Source organism: Propithecus coquereli, unplaced genomic scaffold (genome assembly GCF_000956105.1).
Source record: "Propithecus coquereli isolate 6110/MARCELLA unplaced genomic scaffold, Pcoq_1.0 Scaffold53, whole genome shotgun sequence".
NCBI lineage: Eukaryota > Metazoa > Chordata > Mammalia > Primates > Indriidae > Propithecus > Propithecus coquereli.
The window spans coordinates 5,156,564-5,180,118 of NW_012151174.1; the positions used below are offsets into that span (position 1 = coordinate 5,156,564).

General features: G+C 46.7%; 1 protein-coding gene across 1 annotated transcript in view; it reads right to left on the minus strand.

Moving 5' to 3' along the window:
* LOC105820509 (palladin-like) overlaps positions 1-23,555 on the minus strand; it is a 160,439-nt gene that overhangs the window by 8,980 nt on the left and 127,904 nt on the right. The window contains exons 3-6 of the mRNA XM_012656993.1: positions 15,827-16,005; positions 6,714-6,780; positions 5,355-5,460; positions 2,538-2,612 (exon numbers count right to left, since the gene is read on the minus strand). Coding sequence (XP_012512447.1) covers positions 2,538-2,612; positions 5,355-5,460; positions 6,714-6,780; positions 15,827-16,005 — 427 coding nt within the window. The remainder of the gene's footprint in view (positions 1-2,537; positions 2,613-5,354; positions 5,461-6,713; positions 6,781-15,826; positions 16,006-23,555) is intronic.

A 23,555-nucleotide genomic window follows, 5' to 3' on the forward strand; every position in this document is an offset into this window, starting at 1 on the left:
GACAGCACGTCAACCCCTGGAGGCTGCACAGGCAGGCCAATCACCCAGTGTAGACTCTGGGGCCTGGGTGTTTAGGATGCATGTAAGGGCCTCTCCTCAAGTCCCTGACACTGAGATCCCTTGGAGGGTCTGACCATTTGGGAGGAAATGCCACGTGGGGGTGGCCGTTCTGGCCACACGTGTGTCCTCAGCACCCAGAGGCCCACAGCCCACATGCAGCTCTGCTGCCTGGGCCGAGCCCTCCTCCCTGCCCGGAGGCGCGGCTCTGCTCCAACCAGCTGGGACCTGGGAGTCTTTTCCAGAGCAGTGCGAGGACACAGACGGAGGAACCCCGAGGATGGGCAAAGCCCACCTGCTGGCCCTGCACCGTCATGCCCGAGACAGGCCGAGGAAGGGACTGAGGGCGTCAAACCCAAGGTTGGTTTGAGTTACGGAGATCAGCAGGGTTGTTTTCTACCCCTGCCCCTCCAAAACCAGAGCCCAGGCCTACAGAGGGAGAGACGCTGGGGAAAGCGAGGCCGGGAACAGCCCTGCAGAACCCGGAATGTTTGCAGGTCCAGGCACGGAGAGCGGGAGGCCAGAGACGCCAGGGAAGCGGCTCTGCGGTTTGAGATTGCTTTGAAATCAACCTATATAAAAATATAGAATTTCGTTTTACTTTTTTAAGCCATGCTGTTAGTGCATAGAACCCTCTGTGGTTTTCTTTTGCGGCAGGGACAAAGCCACTAACAGACTTTCTACGTCTCAGGATCCAGAACACAATGAGGAAACGGGGTTTGTTTCTAGTTTTCGAGACTTCCCCTTGGTGACCAGGAGGAATTCCATGACATCCCACACAGCAGGCCACCGTGGTGGAGCCCCGGGATGACAGAGAGTGAAACTTCACCGTCTCTCCCTCCCCTATGCCACCAGCATGGATGTCCACTGTCTGTTTAGATGGAGAGGCCCCAGCCAGCAGAGCCTTGGTCACCAGGACCTCAGGCAGCGCGCACGCGGTGTGACCTTGAGCAGCTGCTGTGCCAAGCTCTTGTACCACATGCCGGTGTGGCGGTCCGGCCTCCGCGCACACTCCTGCCCCGGCCCCCGGGCACACGCACGGCTACTGTGCTGACTGGGAGCCTTTGGTAGGGTTATACGTGTCCTGCTCTCTCTTCCTTTCTTTCTTTTCTTTCTTTCTTTCCTTTTTCTTTCTTTTTTTTTCTTTCTTTCCTTTTTCTTTCTTTCCTTTCTTTCTCTTTCTTTCTTTCCTTCTCTTTCTTTCTTTTTCTTTCTTTCCCTCCCTCCCTCCCTCCCTCTCTCTCTCTCTTTCTCTCTCTCTCTCTTTCTTTCTTTCACAATCTATCTAGGAGGGGAGTTTAGACGTTGTTATCAACAGTTGTCACTTTTTGCCTGGGCCTGGCCGGAAATATTATTAAAATTCACTGCTTATGAAAACATCTTCGACAACGCTTGGATTCAGGAGGGAAAAAGTCATTCCTACATGAAGATACTAAAGATGCTTTTCTCTACTCCCTCACCAAAGTTTTGATAGATTCACTTTCGCATTCGTCTCTGGTTTACTTGGAACTGATTGTGGTGAAAAGCGTGAGGCCGGCGTCCAACTGAACCTTTTGTCACCTCTGCTGAGGAACTCGTTCTTTCCCCAGTGATCTGCAGGTTTCTGCAGGGACCGGGGCTCCTTTGTGGGCTCTATTCCGACGACTCCTCAGCTCTCCAGCCCCGAGCCAGCACTACGCTACCCTACCCTAGCTCCCACACCTCTCAGAAACAGTCTTGACACCCTACAGGACAAATTCCACTCCCGTGTAACACCGTCTCGTTTTCCTTCTGCCGGGGAACCCTGGCTACTTTTAGCCACTTTTTTCTTCCACACAACTTTTAGAATCAGGTTGCTAAATTCTGTATCAAACAAATAAATAAAAACAAGAAAACTATGCTGGAATTTTAGCTGGATTTGCATGAAGCACAGACTGCTAATCAGGGAGTGGGGACTTCCTTATCATCTTTCCGTCCACAAGCATGGCATTATCTATTTATTTGGGCCTTTTAAAATGTCTTTCAATAAAGTGTTATAATTTTCTCTAAAAAAAAAAGAAGGAGAAGAAATGTTACATAGAACCATTTCTGACTGGGGTGGCTGACAACAAAATGGGTGTCATTCAGCCCGGCAACATGAATCAATGGCTCAGAACAAATTGAAAATTAGTCAATTTTCCCGAATTTCCACAAAACTTGCCAGATCTCCCACGCGATTTCCTCCACAGTATCGTGTCTCGTCTTTCCTACCCATTTTGGCTTTCCCACTGGATTTTGAGCTCTGTCAGGCCCCTGCCCACACCCACGGCTTTCGGACTTGTCACAAGATCATTGCCACCCGACAGCCGCTCCACCCATCTCTAGTTGGCCTCAAGGTGGCCGTGATAATCAGCCTGCTGGTCTGTCCCCCTCAGCTTGTGAAGGCCGCTCCCCGCAGCCACGCGGGGGTGGGCTCTGAGGACCAAGGCAAGCCCAGGGAACGAGACTTCCAGATGTCAGACCTTTGTGAAAACAGGAGGAAACGGGGCGGCAGCGGTTCCATCCGGTTGGCAGAGATGCGACGTCGGACTCTGAACCTGGAAAAGCAGAGATGCGTGGATCAAATTCCAAACGCATAAACTGCTGGAAAGACGGGCTCTAGCAGAGCAGCCTCTCACCGCGGGGACCGCTCCGCTTGAGCCGAACGAGCGGCTCGAAGTCCCCGCCCGCAGCTCTCACGGGGCAGACGCCATTCCCCTCCGCAGCTCGCGTCTGTGTCTCTTCTCTGCTCTAAAGGGTATTCAAGGTGAAAGTTCCCGGGTCTGTGGGGAGCCACGAGCTGTTAGACACTATTACCAAACAGATTTCTGTGTGTGGGACGTCCACAGGGGTCTTTTGAACAGTTCCCCAGACTTTACATTTTTAAGTACAGCCTGGATTCGTTAAATTAAAAGCATCAGCTATTGGCAGTGGAGGGTAAAGTAAATATCTACCTATCTTATTTTTAACGTCCACTCTTTTTTTTGATACAGGGATTATGGGAAAAGAGGAGGAAAGGAATACATATTATTTGTTTCTTGATGTGCAAAAACCAACATAAAGGTGCCGAAACACTTACTGAATGGCACTCGTCTCTAGGGAAATGCAAGGATTTCAGACTCGTGGATGGAAAATATTTCTTTGTGCACAATCACTTACTTTCAACTAATCTGGATTTATTCACTTAGATAAGTGGTTGCTAGCGTCTTAACCCGAGATGAGGGTGACCTGGGACTGTGTCTGACCCTGCCACGGGCTGTCGCGAATGCTGGCAGAGGTGCAGGGATGCTGGGCGGGAGGGGCCTCGTTCATCACCCCTGGAGGACTTGCCACTGGCTTGTGATTCGGGAGGTGTGGGTTTCACTTTCACTGTTTTTTTATGTCCAAAGAATATATGAACACTTTTATAGTATTTACTCTGTGCCAGGTACTGTTCTAAATGTCACATGAAGATTAACTCACTGAGTCTCCACGACAACCCTGTGGGATTGGTGGTAAAATCACCTTCATTTTACAGATGAATAAACGAGGCACAGAGAGGCTACACCATCTGCTTAAGTTCCCTTAGTTAAGAAGTGGTAGAACTGGGGTCAAACCCAGCAGTCTGAGGCCCCGGCATGGTGGCTCACGCCTGTAATCCTAGCACTCTGGGAGGCTGAGGCGGGAGGATCCAGCCGCAGTAAGAGTGAGACCCCATCTCTACTAAAAATAGAAAGAAATTAGCTGGACAACTAAATAAAAATTAGCCAGGCGGTGGTGGCACACCTGTAGTCCCAGCTACCCGGGAGGCTGGGGTTAGGAGGATCGCTTGGGCCCAGGAGTCTGAGGTTGCTGTGAGCTAGGGTGATGCTCCAGCACTCTAGCCCAGGTGACAGAGCCAGACTCTGTCTCAAAAAAAAAACAAACAACAACGACAAAAAAAAACACCCAGCAGTCTGGCTCCAGAGCCCTAACCTTTATGTCACACTGCCCACAATCGCCAAGTGACGGAGTCTCTCTGAGCACTTCATTCTTCCAACTACACGAGTGGGATATATTGCATTCCATTCCATGTTCCTGCAGAACTTAAACAACTTAGAGACGTGCTCTTTGCATGAGAATGACAAGTACACGTTGAGATGCACGCACATCTTTCTGTTCTTAGGCTTCCCTGTTACACCTCAACGTGTTCTGTCATATCTAAGAAGTGTTTTGTGTGTGTTTTTTATTTCTCAGACTAGTTTGTAAACTGTTTGAAAATGGGGCTGGTCACTTTTTTTTTCAGCCATGAAACTCCTACCTCAGTGCTAAGCATTCAACAGAAACTTACCATTATTTAAACATCAAACACCAACCCCCCTCCCCCCTAAAAAAACCCACTGATTTAATCAGAAATATTTCTGTAAAAGTCACTCTGGTGTAGGGGTATTATATGCCATCTCGGAGTACCTTATCCTGGTTGATTCAAGTTTATGGGCACGAATGTCTTTTCTCTACTGTTTGCATTTTCTACACATGGCAGAGTGTACGTCACACACTGTAGCTGCTAAAACACCCCTGAGGACTCGATGGATCATACAGGCTGACGGCAAGCAAGTGACGGCCACAGGACATAGTCCCTAGCTAGGAATGAGCTCACACCGCAAGAATGTGGGGAAAAACCCCTCATTGGGTATTGTCTTTAACGATATTCATCGTATCATCATGATTTAGAGACATTTAGATAAAACATTTTTTACTTGTTAAAAAAAAGTTCATGTTGCTAGTGTTTGCAAAGTAAGCTCACTACAATTACTTTCCGGTAGTTTATAGTACTGTTCTTTCTTGGCTAACGCAGTCTTGCAACGAAATAAAAGCAGGAACAAAAAGCGTGGTGAAGTCAAGGGACTTGAGCTGTTTTTTCTTATCTGCTTAGATTTAGGAATGGGAAAACTTTTCGTTGGCATGTGGACTTTTCTTGCCTTTTAATCTGTTTGAGATGAACCAATGAATTTGGCTAAACGGAGAGCGTACACATGTGAGGGAACAGCCAAATAGTTACGGCTAAAACAGACACCATTTAATCAGATCATCAGCTGGGCGAGAAAGAGGTTCCCGGGGGAAATGCAGAGCTGACAATGGGTGTGTGGCTTTGGTTAAAGGCTATTTTTGGGGGATGAGAAGGAAGAGCATTATCTACCATTTTCGTTCCTCCCAGTTCTGCTTCCATGGAGGAACTATTTCGAGGTAGACTACTAGTTAGAATCAAAGTTATGTTCTTAAAACCAAGAAGCCTGCTAACAAGCTCCCCTCCTTGCGGGCCCAGGCCGAGGCGCACCTACCTGCTGAACAGGGACAGACAGCGGCTGAATCACAGCTGTGGTCACTCCTGTCTTTGGAGATGATGCTCCTATTGTCAAGGACACGGAAGTGGTTTTCTTTTGAGCTCTGGAAAATAGGGAGGCAAGTGTTCGAGTCAGAATCTTTTTTAGCAGGAATTATCCTTTGACACATTTCCACAGAAAATCTGGGTTTCTTTTCACATGCTCATCCGCTTCAACTGTAATTGCTTCAGAAACGGGAGCTCGCAACTGACGCTAGAATACCTGTGGGCGGCATACGCATAGACTGTATCGGATAGACGTTTAGCAAAAATAAACACACGAATAAAAGAAAAGCAGCTAGAAGCAACTCAGACATTGCTGAGGATTCCAAAGTATCAAACTTGAAAATCTTAAGATAAAATATTTGGGAAAAATCCAATCTTTATCAGTCGGCAGATATTTGAAATGTGTAGGGTTAGGGTCCTATATTTAACTGAAAGTCTTGGTTGTCTATTTTAAGTCCAGCAGCTGTTCTTTGTTCTGGTTTCTAATTTTGTTGAGAGTGTCTTGGAATTTTTGTCTTTTCCTAGTGCGTAAAAGTTAGTGAGGTGTAGAGAGAAGATCAAGAAGAGTTGGTTCCAGGTCCAGCTTTCCAAGTAGCTGGCGGTGCGGTCTCCAGCAAGTCATGCAACTTCTCTAAGCTTGACCTCTGCATCTAAGATCGGGGCGGAAAAGTACATGGTCTCATAACGTCCCTGTAGCAGCTGTGACTATTTGATGCTGAATGCATATAACTGCTGTGTAGGAATTACTAGCAGATCAAAGGAATTTATTATCATAGTCTCAATATGAATGAAGTTTTCTACAAATTTCCAATAGATTTTATCTTTGCTAAATAATTAAGCTATTAACATTTTATTAAAAGCCCACATGACTTTGTAGGAATGACTAAATTCTGTGATTTTTTAGGTACATGATCTAAATAGAAATAGATTTTCTCTGAATGAAAATCCATTTCTGGCCTAAATAGATATTTTCCAATTTGTAGAAATAAATTGGTTCTCAAATAAATTGGTTCTTATTTACATTTTAGTGATGATTTAACTGATTTTTCTCTCAATGTGACAGCTCTTTTCATACATTTATAATCAGATAGTTGTCTTTGAAACTAACATTGTTTATGGTTAAATTGCAGCATGTCAGTGATGAAATGCAGACTTCATAGTTCAAATTTGTAAGTCAAAAAATTGTGTTGAACTTCAAATATTTGATCTCTGATTGACATCATTTGACCTTTTCCTTCAAAGCAGTTTCAGACCCAACTATTCTGTTGCCATTCTTTGTTCGTAAATAATTGACGGAATTGTAGGCACTTACTGTGGCATAGCTCCACCTTTTAACTTGAAAGCTAAACTTTCACTGTCAGAATCTGTTGAACTGGCACCTGCGGAAGCATCAGAGATAATGACAAAGTTAAGATGTTGGCAGTACTTATAAGAAGTCCAAAGAATTATATTCCTCATTTTAAATAACAACATACAAATTCTTATTTTTGACCTAATTACACAGTGGAATAGAGAATGATTCAGGTTTAGGCTATTTTCAGTTAGACTATTTCTTCAGAAAATCATTTTTAAAAGGAATTATGATACATAGCTTTCTTTAAAGTAATATGCTTTTAATGGCAGATTAATTTTTGGTTTCGTTTTCATCACTGTGGCCATCACAGCCACACTTTTAAATGGTTTATGAACTATGAAATGCACGTGCATATGTGTCTGTGGGAAAAGCAACCACGAAGTTGCGGTTTGCAACCGTCGCCAGGAGATTACAGAGTGTGGATTATTAATGTCTTCATTACTCATTAATAGGAAGATGCTGTCTGCCTCTTGGGGAAAATCAAGTGTAACGGTGGCTTCGCCCTTGAAGGAGGGGCCTCTGATTTTGGACCAGGCTCTCCCAAACTCCTTAGCATCACTACTATTCCAACGCAAAGGGTCACCATATCAGATTTTTAGTCAAAATGTAAATAAATTGCACTCAGATTTTAATGTCTACCTATTTTGTGTCAAGAGATTTTTGGGTGATAGATTTTAAAATAATTGCAAGAGTTAAAAGTATAGTCTTGATGTTTCTGAGATATATTTAACTTGGGTTGTTTAAATTACCTTATAAAATAATAGATGCTTATAGAAAAATAACCAAGCAGCACAGAATTGCGCGACATAATAGCCACGGTCAGTGGGAACCTTTGTAAATACCATTCTGCACATGTTAACAGTCTGGTCCGCATTTTTTCAGATAAGTTAAATACTTGGTGTCAACACACATACTGTAATGTAATTATACAAATGGATTCATGCTCTATGTGTGCTTTGCAATCAGCTACTTCTGCCATCGGTAGACTTAGAATATACACATCACTCAGTTTCCCCGGACGGCCGCCTGGTGCTCCCACCCCTGACTGCTTCCGTGTGTTTCCAGCCTTTTATTGACAGTGAAAACAGCCATGTTTAGGTAATTCTGCTGGAATGTTTGCGGTCCCTTCCTATTTATTTCTGTAACTACCACCCAGTGTGGGCTTTCTCCGCCTGGTTCCTGGGCTGCCACGATAGACTCTTATCTTCCCTTCTCTCTCCCTTCCAAATTCACCTTTGCGCTACATCAGATTCATGTTCCTGGAGTACACCTTTCCTGTTAAAAAAGCAGATGATTTGAGTCTCCACTCTGTAAATTAAAAATCCCCAAACCCGACATTTAACGGACTTCATGATTTCTAACGTGGTTTTCTAGCTTTATGTGCCAGAAGCTCCTGCACTTGCAAATCACAGAACCCCGAGCCACAGAGCTGAGCCTGCTGGTGTGTGTGCTCCATAGGCAGGGGGATGCGGCGAGGAAGACGCACGTGCACGCGTGTGCACACACACGCACACACACCCACACACTCTGCCCGTGTGAGAACACAGACGAGAAATAAATACTCGGCATGGCGGGGAGTGAACCGGGGAAACGTTAAGCGGGGCAGGGGCGCAGGCAGTGATGGGCACGTGGCAGGAGGGGTTGCAACTTTAAGTAGGGCGGCAAGCAGGGCTCCCGGACTCGGAGGAGGTGGGGCTTTCCCTCTTTGCTTGTTTTCCATATTTGTACCTTTAATTATAGTATTTGCTCCCTAGGAAATTCCTACCCAGTCTTTTCTTTTCTTTCTTTTTTTTTTTTTTTCCTGAGATAAGGTCTCGCTCTGCCACCCAGGTTACAGTGCAGCGGCCTCATGACAGCTCACCGCAACCTCAAACTCCTGGGCCCAGGCGATCCTCCTGCCTCAGCCTCCCGAGTAGCTGGGACTACAGGTGCGCCTTGATGCCCGGCTAATTTTTCTATTTTTAGTAGAGACGGGGTCTCACTTTCGCTCAGGCTGGTCTCGAACTCCTGAGCTCAAGTGATCCTCCTGCCTCGGCCTCCAGTCTTTCCTGATGTCCTCTCTTGTAAGATCAGCCAGGCATTGTTCTGTGCTCTCTCTTCTCTGAACTCCCAGTGTTCCTGTTGATACCACCCATGTCACCTATAGTACCACACCTGCCAGAAAATTGTTAGTTCCCTGAGAATGAAGGTGGGGTTAGGAAGCGAACTACCAACTTTTGACCACCTACTATTTGTCTGCTAGGTGCTCTGCATCATTTAGTTACTATAATGGTGAACCCCAGTAGGAAGTGAGTTCCAATTTACAGATAAGAAGATCAAGGAACCAAGAGGTTACGTAATTCGCATGAGGTCACATAACTTGAAAGCAGTGGTGACAGGAAGTGCACTCGCGTAGTTTGAACTCGTGGTCCGTGACCTTCCCTCCTACCACACGACCCTCCTGTGCCGTGCACGCCCGTGTTCCTCAGGCCTTTCGCTTCTGCTGGGGTCAGTGAGCGGAGCTGGGGAACGACGGCAAAGCCCGTGTGGGGACAGGGAGAGGACCGTGTGACCAGAGGGGAGCAGCGTGCTGGGAGGCCCGGCCAGACGCTCGTGCGGGATCTGGAACCCGGGGCCCACGCGCTTGGACTTGGTTGTTGAGGCATCGAGTGTGAGGCTGGGGAAATTAACTGTGCAGGGTTAACTGGGGGAGTAGGAGGGAAAAAACAGGACGAAACAAACAACAAACCCTTAAAAATAGGTTATACTCAAGGAAACCTTTAACTGTGACGAGGGCAGGTAGAGCTGAGCAGGGAATGCCAGGGAAAAGCCCGTGAAGACTTGGCCATCAGAAGGTCGGGGTCACCCAAGAGACCGTTTTATTGGAGTCATAAAAGTGTTTGGGAGAAGGAGACGGGAGGCAAAAACCACATGGAAGTTATCACAGACACTCTCAGAGTGGCCAAAAACTGGGGAGAGAAACAGCTATTTTTCACCTGATTCCAAACATTGAAATCATCGCGTGCATGGGCGCACAAACACACACACACACACACACACACACACACACACACACACACACACAAATCCTCCGACGACCTCCATTGAGAGAGCCATTCTTGCTGCGTTTTTCTAGCTGATTTTCAGAGAAAGGTAAAGGACCAAACAGGTTGTCCCCCGAACAAGAACACGCTTGCTAGTTTTCGCGCACCTGTCCAACCCTTGTGAAATCTCAATGTCACCTTCTGGCTCAGGTGTCCGAGCAGCTCTAGCAGGCAGCAGATCAAATCTCCCTCTCTGTGCAGCCGGCTCCCTGCCCTCCCTGGGGCGGTTCTTCCCCTCCCCCACCCTGTCCTCCCGCCAGTCATCCTCCTTGCACCTGCCACGGGGAGAAAGCACTCCTGTCTCAGGTTAACATTCTCCTCCTATTTACCAACCATCGCTTTCAGATTTTGATGTAGGCTCCAATCTGGAAGAGTTACACATTCCAGTCCTGGCAGCTACTATCATCTGTTTGTCTGATAGTTACCTGCCCCATTTTCCTAAATCCTCAACTCTTGCACTAGAGTGAAGGCATCGCACGCCCCTCATCTTGCCCCACGCCCTGGCAGGGGGCCCAGTGCAGAGTCACACAAACAAGCCTCCCGTCTTCACTTTAAAAGGAGCTCCCTTTTCGTTTTTAATACTTATCCAATTTAATACTTTCTTTTAAGAAAAGATCCAGAAAATACACAAAAGCAAGAATTAAAGAAAAAAGTCATCTGGAATACCGCCACTCAGATATTTCGGAGTATATCCTTTCAAAGTTTATCCCTGTGTACACAGATGATAAATATATTTTTAAAAGTAAGACAATGCTCTGCATGCTATTCAATTATTGCTTTCCCCTCACACTTAATACATTGTGAAATGCCTTTCCACGTCAACAAATAAACATGTACTTTATGATTTTCTAATGGCTGCTTCAAATTTGTGTGGATTTACCATAATTTTATCATTCCATTATTACTGGATATATTATTTTCTTTTTTTTTGCATCTCCCCAGAAAGATAAAATTGCAATATATCGAAACATCCATTTCCCCACAATCATGAAAACACTATGTTCTAATTATTTTTGTCTATCTGATATCTTCCTTAATTTAAATATATATATACTTCCGAGTGGCAAAAAACTAGATGTAAATCATATACCTTCGGTCTCAGGAAATAGGAGGTCTTCATAAAAGTAGATATCAACTATTAAAATATATATATATATATATATATGTATATGTTTTAAATCCCTAAGTGTCTTTACTGACCTGAGTCATGGAATTTATCCTTTTGTACCTGTTTTACCTTTTAATATTTAAGAGTAAATGTGGTCTATCTCTCATTCCTATTTCTCCCTCCCTTTTAAACCAGCTGCTGTCATTGCCGGCACAGCTAGAACCATTCACAGTCAAGAGTAACTGAAGCAACGTCAATGACACATCACTTTATAAATGACGAACGACTATAAAGGATTCATCAATTCAATTAAAATGAGTTTTAAGCGATGTTTGATGGCATGGGTAGATGTTAGTGACAGAACAGGTTAAATTAAAAAAATCACGGAACAAAAGAATTTACAGAGCAAGAATACATGTACTCACGTGCAGGAGAAAGATTGGAAAGATCGAAATGCTAAGAGTGACTATCACGAGGCAGTGCGATTGGACGTGGCTTTTATATTTTCCGTTTATCTCTATATTTTCATTTCTAGAACTAAAACTGTGCTATATTTGTCATGGCAGCAATAGCCCACACCGTGTGCCAGACTCCGCTCCAGGAGATTAGCTCATGCGACCCTACGACAATCTAATCACCTCCAGGTGAGGAAACGGAGCCACAGAGCCGCTGGATAACTGCTCAAGGTCACGGAACGAGGAACTGAGGTAGCCATGAAGCACTGTGAGAAGTTATTTGAAGATAAATGTTGTGAAGAATGGCCAAAGCTATGCTTGGATCCTCTGGCTTCTCAAAATCCGGCAAAGCAGAAGAGGGGCGCGGCAGTGGTCCCGGCGTCCCCCTGGGGTCAGCTGGAGCCATTACACCCAGCACATCAGAGCCGCTTCAGACATCACCTGCAGGGGCGCACATCTTACCTGCCGACTCGTAGCACTGAGAACCTGTGTCGACAGGACGCACCACACTCGTCCCCCATGGTGCCCTGCCCTCCCCTCCCCTGGCCCCGATGCGCCCTAGCCGCAGGGCCGGTGGGACCCAGCTTCCTTCCCGCCCTCTCTGGAGCTCGCAAAGCTGCAGGGGTCTGCGATCCAGTTTACGGTCCCCAGGGAGGCAGTGAGGAGATGCGAGACGTCTGCACTGATTCCGCGTGTTCACGCTGATCTCTGCTGTCTGCGCAGGAAATTCTCGAAAACGTCTCCTTGCCGGCTAGGCCTCCAGGGCCCCGCCCCGGCGCACACGGGGGCAGGTTCTGCGGCCTTTCCCCTTTTTAGAGACTTCGCATCTCACCCTCCCTCCCGCCTGCAGGATCTGTTTTGTCTCTCGCACCATTTTCATCGCGCACTGACGTGCTCTAGCAACTCCCGCCTGACGCGCAAACCGCACAAAACCACCTTTCTCGAGCCCACCCTCCTTCCACACACGGGCGTGTCTCCGTAGAACTTCCCAAGAAGTACCTATTGCTAAATGTCTGCGGCTTCTCCTTCCGTGTCACTACTCTCCTCACCCCGTATCATTCGGTCTGTGTACCCCTCCAGATCCCTCAATTCCCCTCTAAAATCACCCACAACGTCCCATGGTGCCAATCCAGGGGGTCCCTCCTCGTGCTCCTCCGGCTGGATCCTTGGCCGTGGACACAGCGCGAACCCCGCCTTCGGAAACGATTTCTCCCGCCGTCCCCGCACCACTCTGCCTGGCTCCCCTCTGACCCGGGCTCTTCCTCCTTAACCTCCTTTGCTGGCGACTCCTCCTCGTGCAACGCCACGTGCAGGGTGTCCCGGGCTCAGATCAGGCCCTGCCCTTCCCTGTCCCCTTTCTCCCTGGTTGGTCTCTCCGGCAGTAGGGCCAGTCCCACGGCTTCAGCTGCCATCAACATCCCGTGCTCCCCAACAGTCTCCTCGCTCTGCGCTCTGTATTCGAATGTTCCGCTACTGACCTGACACATCCACCTGGCCCTCCAGACAGATTCTAGCTTAGCTCATTCAAAAGAGAGCCCGCATTGCCTCTGGGCCCCCGTCCGTTCCTCTTCAGTCTGCCCCACTGCAGAGACTGGCAGTGTGGGCCACGCAGATGGTAGGGCTGAACCCACAGAGACACACCCGGTCCCTTCCGTCCCCTCGCCCTCCTGTCCGACCACCGCAGCTTCTGGATCCACCTCTGGACTCCAGCTTGACCCTGACTCTCTCTCCCACTCAACGCTGTGTCTTCCTGAAGCATCGTCTCTCCTCTGTCCTGCTGCAATAGGCTTCCAACTGGTCTCCCCGGTTACAAGCCAAAGCAACAGTTTAAAATTACAAGTCAGTTGAAACTCTCCATGATTTGTGATTTCGTTTAGAATCCAGGCCAAACTGCTACCAGTGACCATGAGGCCCCACGTCCCACCTAACTAGGATGAGGTGCAACCTTCCGAGCTGCCTCTGCGCTGGGATGCCCCAGGTACCTGGACATCCTCCTGCTGCTTGAGCACGTCTGGTCTTCCCCAGCAGGGCCTCTGCATGCTCCCTCTGTCTGGAGCACTCTTTTTTATTATTTTTTGAGACACAGTCTTGCTCTGTCACCCCCAGGTAGACAACAATGGTGTCATCATAGCTCACTGCAACCTCTAGCTCCTGGGCTCACGCTATCCTCCTGCCTCAGCCTCCTGAGTAGCTGGGACTACAGGCATGCGCCACCATGCCCGGCTAATTTTTCTATTTTTAGTAGAGATGGGGTCTCACTCTTGCTCAGTCTGGTCTCGAACTCCTGACCTCAAGCAATCCTCCTGCCTGGGCCTCCCAGAGTGCTAGGATCACAGGCGTGAGCCGCAGGCCCAGCCTGGAGCACTCTTCTCCTGGTCTTCCCTATTGGCTCTTTCTCAGGGTTCCCATCTTAGAGCAAATGTCATCGCTCTGGGGTGGCCCTCCCTGTCACCCTATCCCGCCAGCCCCTTTACGTCCTTCACAGCACTGGCCGTGCCTGGAACTGCTCACGAGTTTACTACTTTACTGTCCCTCCTCTTCCGTGTCAGCACCGCAAGAGCAGCACCTGGCTCGTCACCGCTGTGCCCACGTCCGAACCACTGCCTGCCCCACGTAGACTTGAGAATGACCAAAACATGCTCGGCTATGTGCTCACGTCCTAATCCTGTTACCAGATTAAGGCAAGGATCGTAGCTGCCCCAGTGATGATGAGTTTATCTGCATTTTATTCTGTCGGTTAGAGAGAGAAGATTCCGGAGTCAGCCTGCCTGGGTTTGAATCTTTGACTCTGAGGGGGGTGTGTGTGTGGTATGTGCGTGGTGTGTGGTGTGTGTGTGGTGTGTGTGCACGCATGCGCATGGGATGGGGTAGGGAGAGGGAGATGGGGGTGGGGAGAGGGAGACAGAAAGAGGACGGGGAGGAAGATACCCCGGGCGTGACTTAGCCTCTCTAAACTTCAGTTTCCCCAACTATATAATGGGGTGACTTTTGTAAGGATGAAATGAGATAATCTATGCAAAAATGAAGAACAGAGCTTGGCTGCTACTTAATTCTGAATTCTCATTATTGTTCTTAAGCTACAATTTCTTTTGTATCCTTCTAAAACCTGACATAAAAGACAGTGGAATTCAGGCAGTTTCTAACTAGCAGCTTGTTAAACTTTTAGGGAAGGTTTTGTTGAGATTTTAAATTCTACAAAGAACGTCCCCCCCTCCTTCAGGCTCAGTGACCGCACGCTGGTACAGCACCAGCAACGCGTTTGGGAAACAAGGCCACAGGGAGGTGACGGAGTCTGTCAGTGCTGGAATGAGTAGAATATAACAACGTCTTACTTTGAGCCCGAGAATTTATCCTAGAGTCTCTCTCATTTCATGTAATTATTCTTGGGGGAAAAATGCACTAAAATCTTTCATTTTTTAAAAAATTATTATCCATATGTCACACAGGCCAATGAGGTGGTTTCCTGAAGTGCCTTATACCCGGCTCAGGGGATGGGGCCTTAGCGGCTCTGCAACCTGCCCTGCCCGGCTCCCTCCTGCAGTCCACGGAAGTGGCACTCACAGGCCACCTACAGTCTCAGGCACCGTTGGCTGGCCGGTGGCCAGGTTAGTCCGGTGGTGCCACGCGGGAAACCGTACACGGGGGCACATGTGCTTTCTTTGTCCTGAGCGTGGAGGAGGCGTGGCGTGGAGAACACACAGAACCAAGGGGAGCTGTTCCCGCACAGAACAGCTCATCCCGATGACTTCAAAGGCAGAAGAGGACGGACAGTTTCAGAAGTTTCTATTGAAGAACCAGATTCAATTAAGTAAAATTAAAGATGAGTGTTGTGAGTATTGGGGTCTCCCAGAGTTAGATACTGGAACTGGTTTCAGAGGCAGAGAAATAACTGCTTTTATTATATGAAAATATGTAAGTGTATCTTACATGGAAATATGTAAGTGTGACTAGCAACTGCAAGTTCCCGGTATATTTAGCAGGAATCATGGAGCCTTAACAAAAGGGGCAAAATTCTAGAATTTAGTAAAACTGAGAGCATTAAAAAATATTCAATCACTTACGATTCCCATGAATGATTTCCTAAATCATTTATAGTGCAACTTTTGTTGCTATGGTATTTCGATCATGTTCCCATACTTCCTTTACTAGGGAAAGATAAAAATAAGTTCGGTACTCTATATTTTAAATAAATTTAAGTTAACATAGCTGAAATGTTTTACATTAAAAGGAACAAATGCTGACATTAGAGATAATGGATGTGTGCCTAAGTGTCACAACTGTTCAATGTATTCACGAAGTTTTTTGCGAGAAAGGAGGTTTGAATCACACACTATGATGTTTGCATCGGAAAACACCTTCGCGACCACGCCCTGTGATGCTCACGCTCTGAGACCGTTAGCCCTCCTTTACCACACGCCCCCTTACCTTCAACGAACACCTCGGCAGAGGTGGTGTCCGAGCCGCTGGGGTTCGTGGCCAGACAGGTGTAGCGACCTGTGTCGTCCTCGAAGGCCTCCGCGATGACCAGGGTGTGCAGGTCCCCACCGTCGCCGCGGATCTGAATGTCGGGAGAGTCGTGCAGCTCCTTCCCCTCACAGAACCATCTGCGCGCCCAGCGGAGGTCGGGGAGAAAGAAAGGAAACGGTGATGTTAATGCCACAGAGCAGACCTGCAGGCGGGATGCTAGCAGGGAGGTTCTTGTTGGATTACAAATAAAAGATCTGTGTCGATGTTACCGACAGAAACTCTTCTGTTTAGACCGTGGCATTAACGACTAGACAATCCCCACGGGTTTTCTTTGTAAAGCATCATGTACATTTTATCAACCTGGAAACAAGGGACATCGTCAAACTCAGATCATTTCAGTTAAAAAATAAAAGGAACAGAAATTCAAAGGGTTTTAGAAAATGTTTTATAATAAATGCCTCCCACATTTATTGCAATTTTATCTATTATTCTTAAGAAAAATATAAAAGTAATATAACCATTATGCTTAAAATGTTTGCTGTATTCAAGGAAACTTAGCACCACGTTAAACGGCCACAGGCAGCAGTATTTTTGTGGACCCTAAGTCTTCTGATCAGCTGAGCAGTAACAGATTTAACGCCTTCCACATTTTTTTTTTGATATTTATGAAACTTTCTAGCAGACTGCCTTGGCCTGCAGGATGTGGGGCTGTAGCAGGTGGGCTGTAACTCATTTTTGCTGGTCAGCACTTTCCTTCCAAACACCCAGGCCCTGGGTGTGGGGGCCGCAGGCTCCCTGTGACGCCCCCTCTCCCCTCCCAGCACCGCAAACGCAAACACAAACGCAAACAGCGGCATGTGGCTGCCTGTACATTTTACCAACAAAACAAACGAAATAAAACACAAACTGAAGCTGCACTTAAAAAAACAAAAAAACCAAATGTGATTTGTTTTTCAAGAAAGTTGTAGGAATGTGCCACTTATAACTAAGAGGACTGAAGGCTCTGGGATGATGATGTCCACCGAGCTCTTACTTAGCTCTTAGAGATTTTCTCTAGGTCTAATGTTCTACAAAACTTTTTCCACTTCGCATCCTTTTGTGAACCTGTAACAGTGAAGACTTACTAAGTTTTTTCTGTATCTAGAGTAGCATAATGCAGGAATATTTGTATTTAATTTGAAAATAACATTAATGAAGCAATGCGTTTGCTAATATTCTGAGTGATAACCCCACAATAAAACTTAAATCCGGGATACTCACAAAAGAACAGATGTGATTTTGGGAATTAAAGAACACACGATAACCAGCCGACGGAGAAAATTCTATGCAAGGAAACCCACATTACTGGGGGGCAGTTGAGGGGGGCAGTGTTTCTTAGTCCTGGGGCACTAGAGCCTTGGAGATCCTTCCAGCCTGGAGCCACCTGCCAGTCCCTTCTGTCCCTTCTCCTTCCAAAGCCACCGTCAGAGCCTCACCATGAGCACTCACTGGCTTTGGTCCTTTAACTGACCTCTCTCTCGACCTCCAGTAGGACACGGCGCTTTCTCTTCTGCCACCTGACTAGCGCTGTTGAAACCCTTCCCTCCAGCATCCTTCCCTCAGCTGCAGCTCGGCCGTGGAGGCCTTTCATGTAACGTGGCCCTGGCTGTATGTTCTACCCCGTTCCTGTTCCGGACCCCGCGTCTGTCAGACACTTGCGTGGACTCCCCGCTCCTTACAGAGCCCTCGACGATCACTCACCCGCTTTTCTTTGCCCAGTTTCTTCTCCCGGGAACCCTCTCCTTGCCCTCCCTCTGCATCAGTCCCATCTAGGGCCCGCTCTTCCTTACGGCCACGCCAAAGGCTTCCACAGATCACATTCAACCCAACACACGCACGCAGAGCGTCTCCCGCAGGGAAGCACCGCGCCACGGACCCAGGCACAGAGAGCGCGCTGCCTGCCGACCCAGTGGGGTAGTCTGTACCACTGACTGGTGTCTTTACCTTCCACAGAAAAGATACAACCGCAATTACAGGGAAAGTGAATCATGAAAAAATGGAGGTTTAAGAGAAAGAAAGATTAATTTCTTTTGGTTAGATGACCTTCATAGGAAAGCTTCCGCCACCACCTAAGTGACTAGTGTCTTGTCCTCTAACTCAGCAAACGTACAGCCAGCAAGACCACGCTGACTGTTTTTATACGGCCCACAAGCTAAGAATGATTTTTATATTTCTAAATGTTCAGAAAAAAAAATCAAAAAAAAAAAAAAATTTGGGAACTAAAAAAATAAAAAAAAGTCAAAAGCCAAAAAAAAAAGTTTTTTCGAAAAAACCCACACCCACACACATACACATAGTCTCTGGCGCCGCTTGCACAACAGACACAGACCACAAGAAGAGGCGACACACAAAGCGTCCCTTAAAGCCCCAAATCTCGACTGTGTGGACCTTTACAGTTTGCCAGCTCCCGCCCCTCACTGAAGTGTGGTCCCTGGGCCAGCAGCAGTAGCACCACCCGGAGCTTGCTAGACACGCAGAGCCTCGACCCCGCCCCCAATCTACTGACTCGGAGCAGAGTCCCAGGCGACTCACTGCACATAGTTTGACAAGTGCTGGTCTCACACCTTCTGGGCCACGCTGACCTGTCTCGCAGGGCCCTGGCTCTCCCCCTCGGTCATCCACTTCCTTAACACACAATCACGTTCTGTGTGCTTTGTATCTCTGGTCCCTCGCCTTGAGCACCTGTAAAATCGTGTTCTTTTTGTTTGTTTCTCCCATCTCTGTACTCAGAAAGTTTTAATCTCATTCATTTGACAATTGATCATTTATCACCTTGTAATATCTTCTACATTGTTTCCTCATACTGGATACCAAAGGCATTTGTGCCTAGTTCCTTATCTAGAAAATTGACTACTGCTTGATTGCAAAAAATGCATTTTTTTACTTTTAAAAATTGATTTATAGTGTATTGCACATAGTTGGTGCTTTAAAATATTTATTATCCTCCACGTATTACATTAGAATATGTTTCCCATGAAAAAACAAACAGCGAAGGATGTGCGGCCTAACAGATTTGGAAAATGCTACATGTTCATCTCACTCCTTGATGCTTACAACTCACATTTTCTTATTTAAGGCCCTGGGAAGTCCTGCAGAAAAGAAATGTGTTTAACATTGTCTAATTCAGCATTTACTAAACTTATCTGACCATGAAATTCTTTTTCATGTAGCCCCAACTACCAACCCATGTGCATGTCACAGAATACTTTTCAAGCATGCTTATTTTATAGAACTTGTACTTCAAAAAAAAAAAAGAATTAAGAGCAATTATAAACTGGATGATAATGGTAAGAGTAAGGCTGAAGAAAATAATAAGTCGGCACGATATAGTACATGAACACACCCTAAAGCCAGCAGAAAGACTGAGGCAACACATGCATCTCCTTCCTCGGTCTCCAACCCGTCAGTCCAAACGCAGTCCTCTTCCACGGCTCGCTGTGGGATGAAACCCTCCAGCAGCTGCACGTGGGAAATGATCTGTGCTTACAAACCACTGCACTGACCTGTGTTTTGCTTTCCGAATATGCTTTCAGTTCTCCAGCGCAGTAAACAAAATTTTATAAGCATGTCAGATTGCAACACATAGAAGAAATGATGCAAAGAAAAGACTACATTTGTTCCAGTCGGGTGGTGAGTAAAACCATTAACATAAGCCAATTGTGCTGCTTTCTCACCATCAGGGAAAGTCAGATGGTGGCCGACGTAAGTGCCCATTGAGTGACCAGGGCTATGTTGCTAAAATGTGGCAAGACAGGGTATGACCCCGGAGGAGGGGAGAAAACTGCGAATATGTGGATGGCGGACTCCCTGAAAAGTTGAAAACAACAAGGGCGGCACGGCTCCTGGCCAGCACGTAGATGAAGTGAGTTTAACTTGCGATTGGGATCATCTGCACACTGGAGCCAGCTATGGCCTGGCGAAGAGGCTCAGCTGTGACTTTGGGAACGTCACTTAGCCTTCTGGTTCGGGTCCCTCATCTGCATGAGGAGATGAGACTTTTCTAGTCATAAAGTTTCATGATTTTAAGATTTTTAGTTAAATATAAGAGTGTATATTTGATAACTGATAAAGTATTTCAGGAAACGATACAGAAAATAATTTGATGACGAGTGTACGTAATTAATGGCTTGGCTTTGAAATATCCTAGGACATCACCATGTTTCCAAGACTGTCCACTCAAATTGGGTTTTTAAACACATCAATGGATTCAGCATCTTGTCTTTACCACAACCTGGTACTGAACTTGCCAAGTTATATTGAGATTAGCTCTTCACATGCCCTTCGATCCTTCTAGAATGTAAGTTTTTCCAGGGTAGAGGCCTGGTCTTACCAACTTACTAGGTTCCAGCACAGTGCATGGCAGATGGAATATGCCTTTTAACTTCTGGTATTTCTGATGCTCCCACATCTGAGGCCAGCAGACCCCGGAGAGACGGCCCCTCCCAGGGCCAGCCAGTTCCTAGAGATAAAGGATTCCCCGCCAGCCAGCGCCTTTCACCTGCAAACTAACCAATCCAGCGCGCCCACTCCCACCGCCTCCTCTGCTGGGCTCTCTACTCAGGGCCACCAACTCCCTGCCCCAGTCTCCCCAGGGCCAGCTACCAGACAACCAGAAGCAGCCCCTACGCTTGAGAACCCTCTGAAATTATTCACGCGAGTCAACCCTGAATGCGGTCGGCTGCCTCGCCCGTCCTTTCCCGCAGACCGTCATAACGGCTCCTTCCGCCTCCAGACTGGTCCCCGGGGTGTGGTCCACGCTCTGCTCCCGGAACCCTGAGTAACAAACTGTCTTTCAACGATAGTCATCTCCTGATCTGTTGGCCTCACTGTATCTGAATAATAATAAAAGCTACATTTTCAAACACAGAACACGGTCATTGAGTTTATCAATAAAGAATAAACTTACACATGAAAAGGACTGAACGGAAAAATAGTTTAAATCATTGGAGAGAGGCTTATTGACTCTCACCAACTCAAACTGAAGTGCATTTAAAAAGCGTAAAATTGAACTCAAAACAATCGAGTTAGTGCATAGATCAGAGGAGGAGGGCAGCCTGGCCCACTCTTTACGTGGGAGATCGAAGACAAATCACCCTCGTCACTGAGAGAATCCTGCAGTCTTGAAGTTTCGACACCACATATCGCATGAGATGTGCGTGCTACGGTCCTGTGTACTTAATTACCTTTCTTAGCCGTCATAATTCTACCAGCTTCCTGGCAAAGGACTCAAAACATTTAGTGTTCCTTGAACGTCAGGTCTGTTGATTAAATTTTGACCTCCGAGATTTTCCCCACATTAAATTCTTTTTGCTGGCGCAGCTCAGGAGAAGCGTTGCTGGTGCGATGAGCTGGGAGCTAAAGCACACGACAGGACAAAGTGTGGGTCTGGCACCGGCGTGGCACAGGTGGTGACACTGTCCCCTCCTTCTCCTGCGGCCGACACCACCACGGATGAGAATGTGCTCAGCCAGTGACACGGATGTCTCAGAATCCCCGCACGGCTAGCTGTTCAGTCTACAACGCGACTGAAGTTGCAGTTTGAAATGAAATACGTTTGCCATCCTCAGCGTGGTCTCATTCTAGACGACACAGGCTGCCTTTCCCGCAGACCCCGAGAGCCCTGTTTCTTACGGGCCAGAGTGCAGAGGGGGTGTGGTTGGGAGCGGAGTGTGAGTGAACGCATGAATGCGGCTAAGAGGCTACTCAGGTAAAATTCAAACTGAGGACACTTTGACCTCTATTTATTCCATTTTTAATACCTGGAAGTCATTTATCTAGTGAATAGGACACCGGTAGCATACTGGAAAATTAAAATCTTATTATCTACATTTCCATTCTGAACCTCTGCTAACTTCAACTCTAATCACATTTTGAATCAAGATATTTAATTATGATCTCATAGTTAGGATGAAAAGATGATACAATATTCGGAAACAATGATAGTCCTTAAGGACTCACATAAATTCAAATTAAGGGAAAGAGAATTAATATTGATTAAATGTCTATTATATGCAAATATGATCTTATTTTATCTTCACAACAACCTTACGAAGTTGTCATTCTACTTTTAGATCTAGGACACTCTCACTGCCCTGGAGCAATGACAAAGAACATGGGCACTTAAATCCAGATAGTGTCCACAATTTGATTTTCCCTAATACTCTTAGCTTCATCTTCCATCAGGCTTTTTCCTGTGGATATAGACATGTTTTAACAAAGTTACTGATTCCTCCTCTCCAGCTTCTGGTGTAGCTGCGAAGCAGCTATGTCACTGCCACAGGGAGCCCCGGGGAACCGCAGCAGCAAACCTTGCAAATGAGTGTGTGTGGTACGTACCCCTTCCGGAGGAGTAAGAGTTGCTAATATAGGAATAAACTAGTTGGCACTGGTTGTCGGGTTGTCAGGACCGTAAACAGGGTATGAGAATAACCTTGCACTAACAGGAAATAAAATGTAACAGGGTTAGGAGATGCAGTCATGTTCCCGCATTCATCGATCATGTATGCACGTTCACCCATCACGGCACTTACTGCGCTTCAGCTACAATCCAGGAGCTAATTGGGCGTACAGATGCCAGCCGAGCCAGGTTCTCATTTCATGAGACCAGTAGTAGGGGCTAACAGAGGAGAACACCCAATCATAGACGTAAGGAAATACACTGCATACACTTTACCTAATGAGCTTAGGGTCTCCTATCACAGGGAAGCAGGTACCACTTCAAAGATCTTTCGGAGTTGGCTGGCCCCAGCTTCACACTTACAGATTAAGTTTGCTTTGGATAAAATACTTAGATCGCAATCAATTTATTGGAGAGGAGATGATGTTCATGAGTCTTGAATTTCCCCTTTTATCCATAAAGGATTACAGCACATAGGAGAAAGAAAGGACGGCCGCACTCGAAGCTCTGTAAAATGGCATATTTCTCTATACTATCCTGTGTTGGGATTTTGAAATCAAGGTTGTTGAAATATACATATATACATATTCTTTTCTTTCTTTCTTTTTATTGCATAATGGTTCTCTTCCCCCCTCAGGATTTTCCAAACATTCCAGCCTAAAAACGAGTGGTGTCAAAAATTCAAGGATCACATTATGGCACCAGCAGGATGTGGCTGGACTGAAATCCAAGAAGGTGTTCTACATTGAAAAGTGCGATATTTAATTGTTCACTTTCTACATTTCAAGGTGAGCTTAAATGTGACCGCTGACTTGGGCTGAGTCCAGCTGTTCGAGTGGCTGCCTCTGTCCCCGGCCCCGGGGCCGGCTTGGTTAGGGATCTGGGTCAGGGGGATAATCAAAATCGGGGGTTGCAGCTGCTCCCGAGCCTATGTCTGTCCTTGAAAACCAGCAATCGCTCCCACTCTCGGGTGGTGTAAGAACGTTTAGAAGTTTCCTCCCTGACGTGTGGCCCTGGCAGCTGGCAGTGGGCTCGGAACTGTATGGGCCTGGGAGACACATCTGGGAACGCTCAGAACACGCGGATTCTCCAGGACAGCGCCAGGACTGTTGATTTTTATGAGAGTAAATTCAACCAACTAATGAAAGGAACCAACGAATTTACTGCAAAGTATCATATATACTTTATAGTACAGAATACTAATAGTTTATGTTAAAAAATCACATACGGCATAGCTTGGCTTACAAGTTG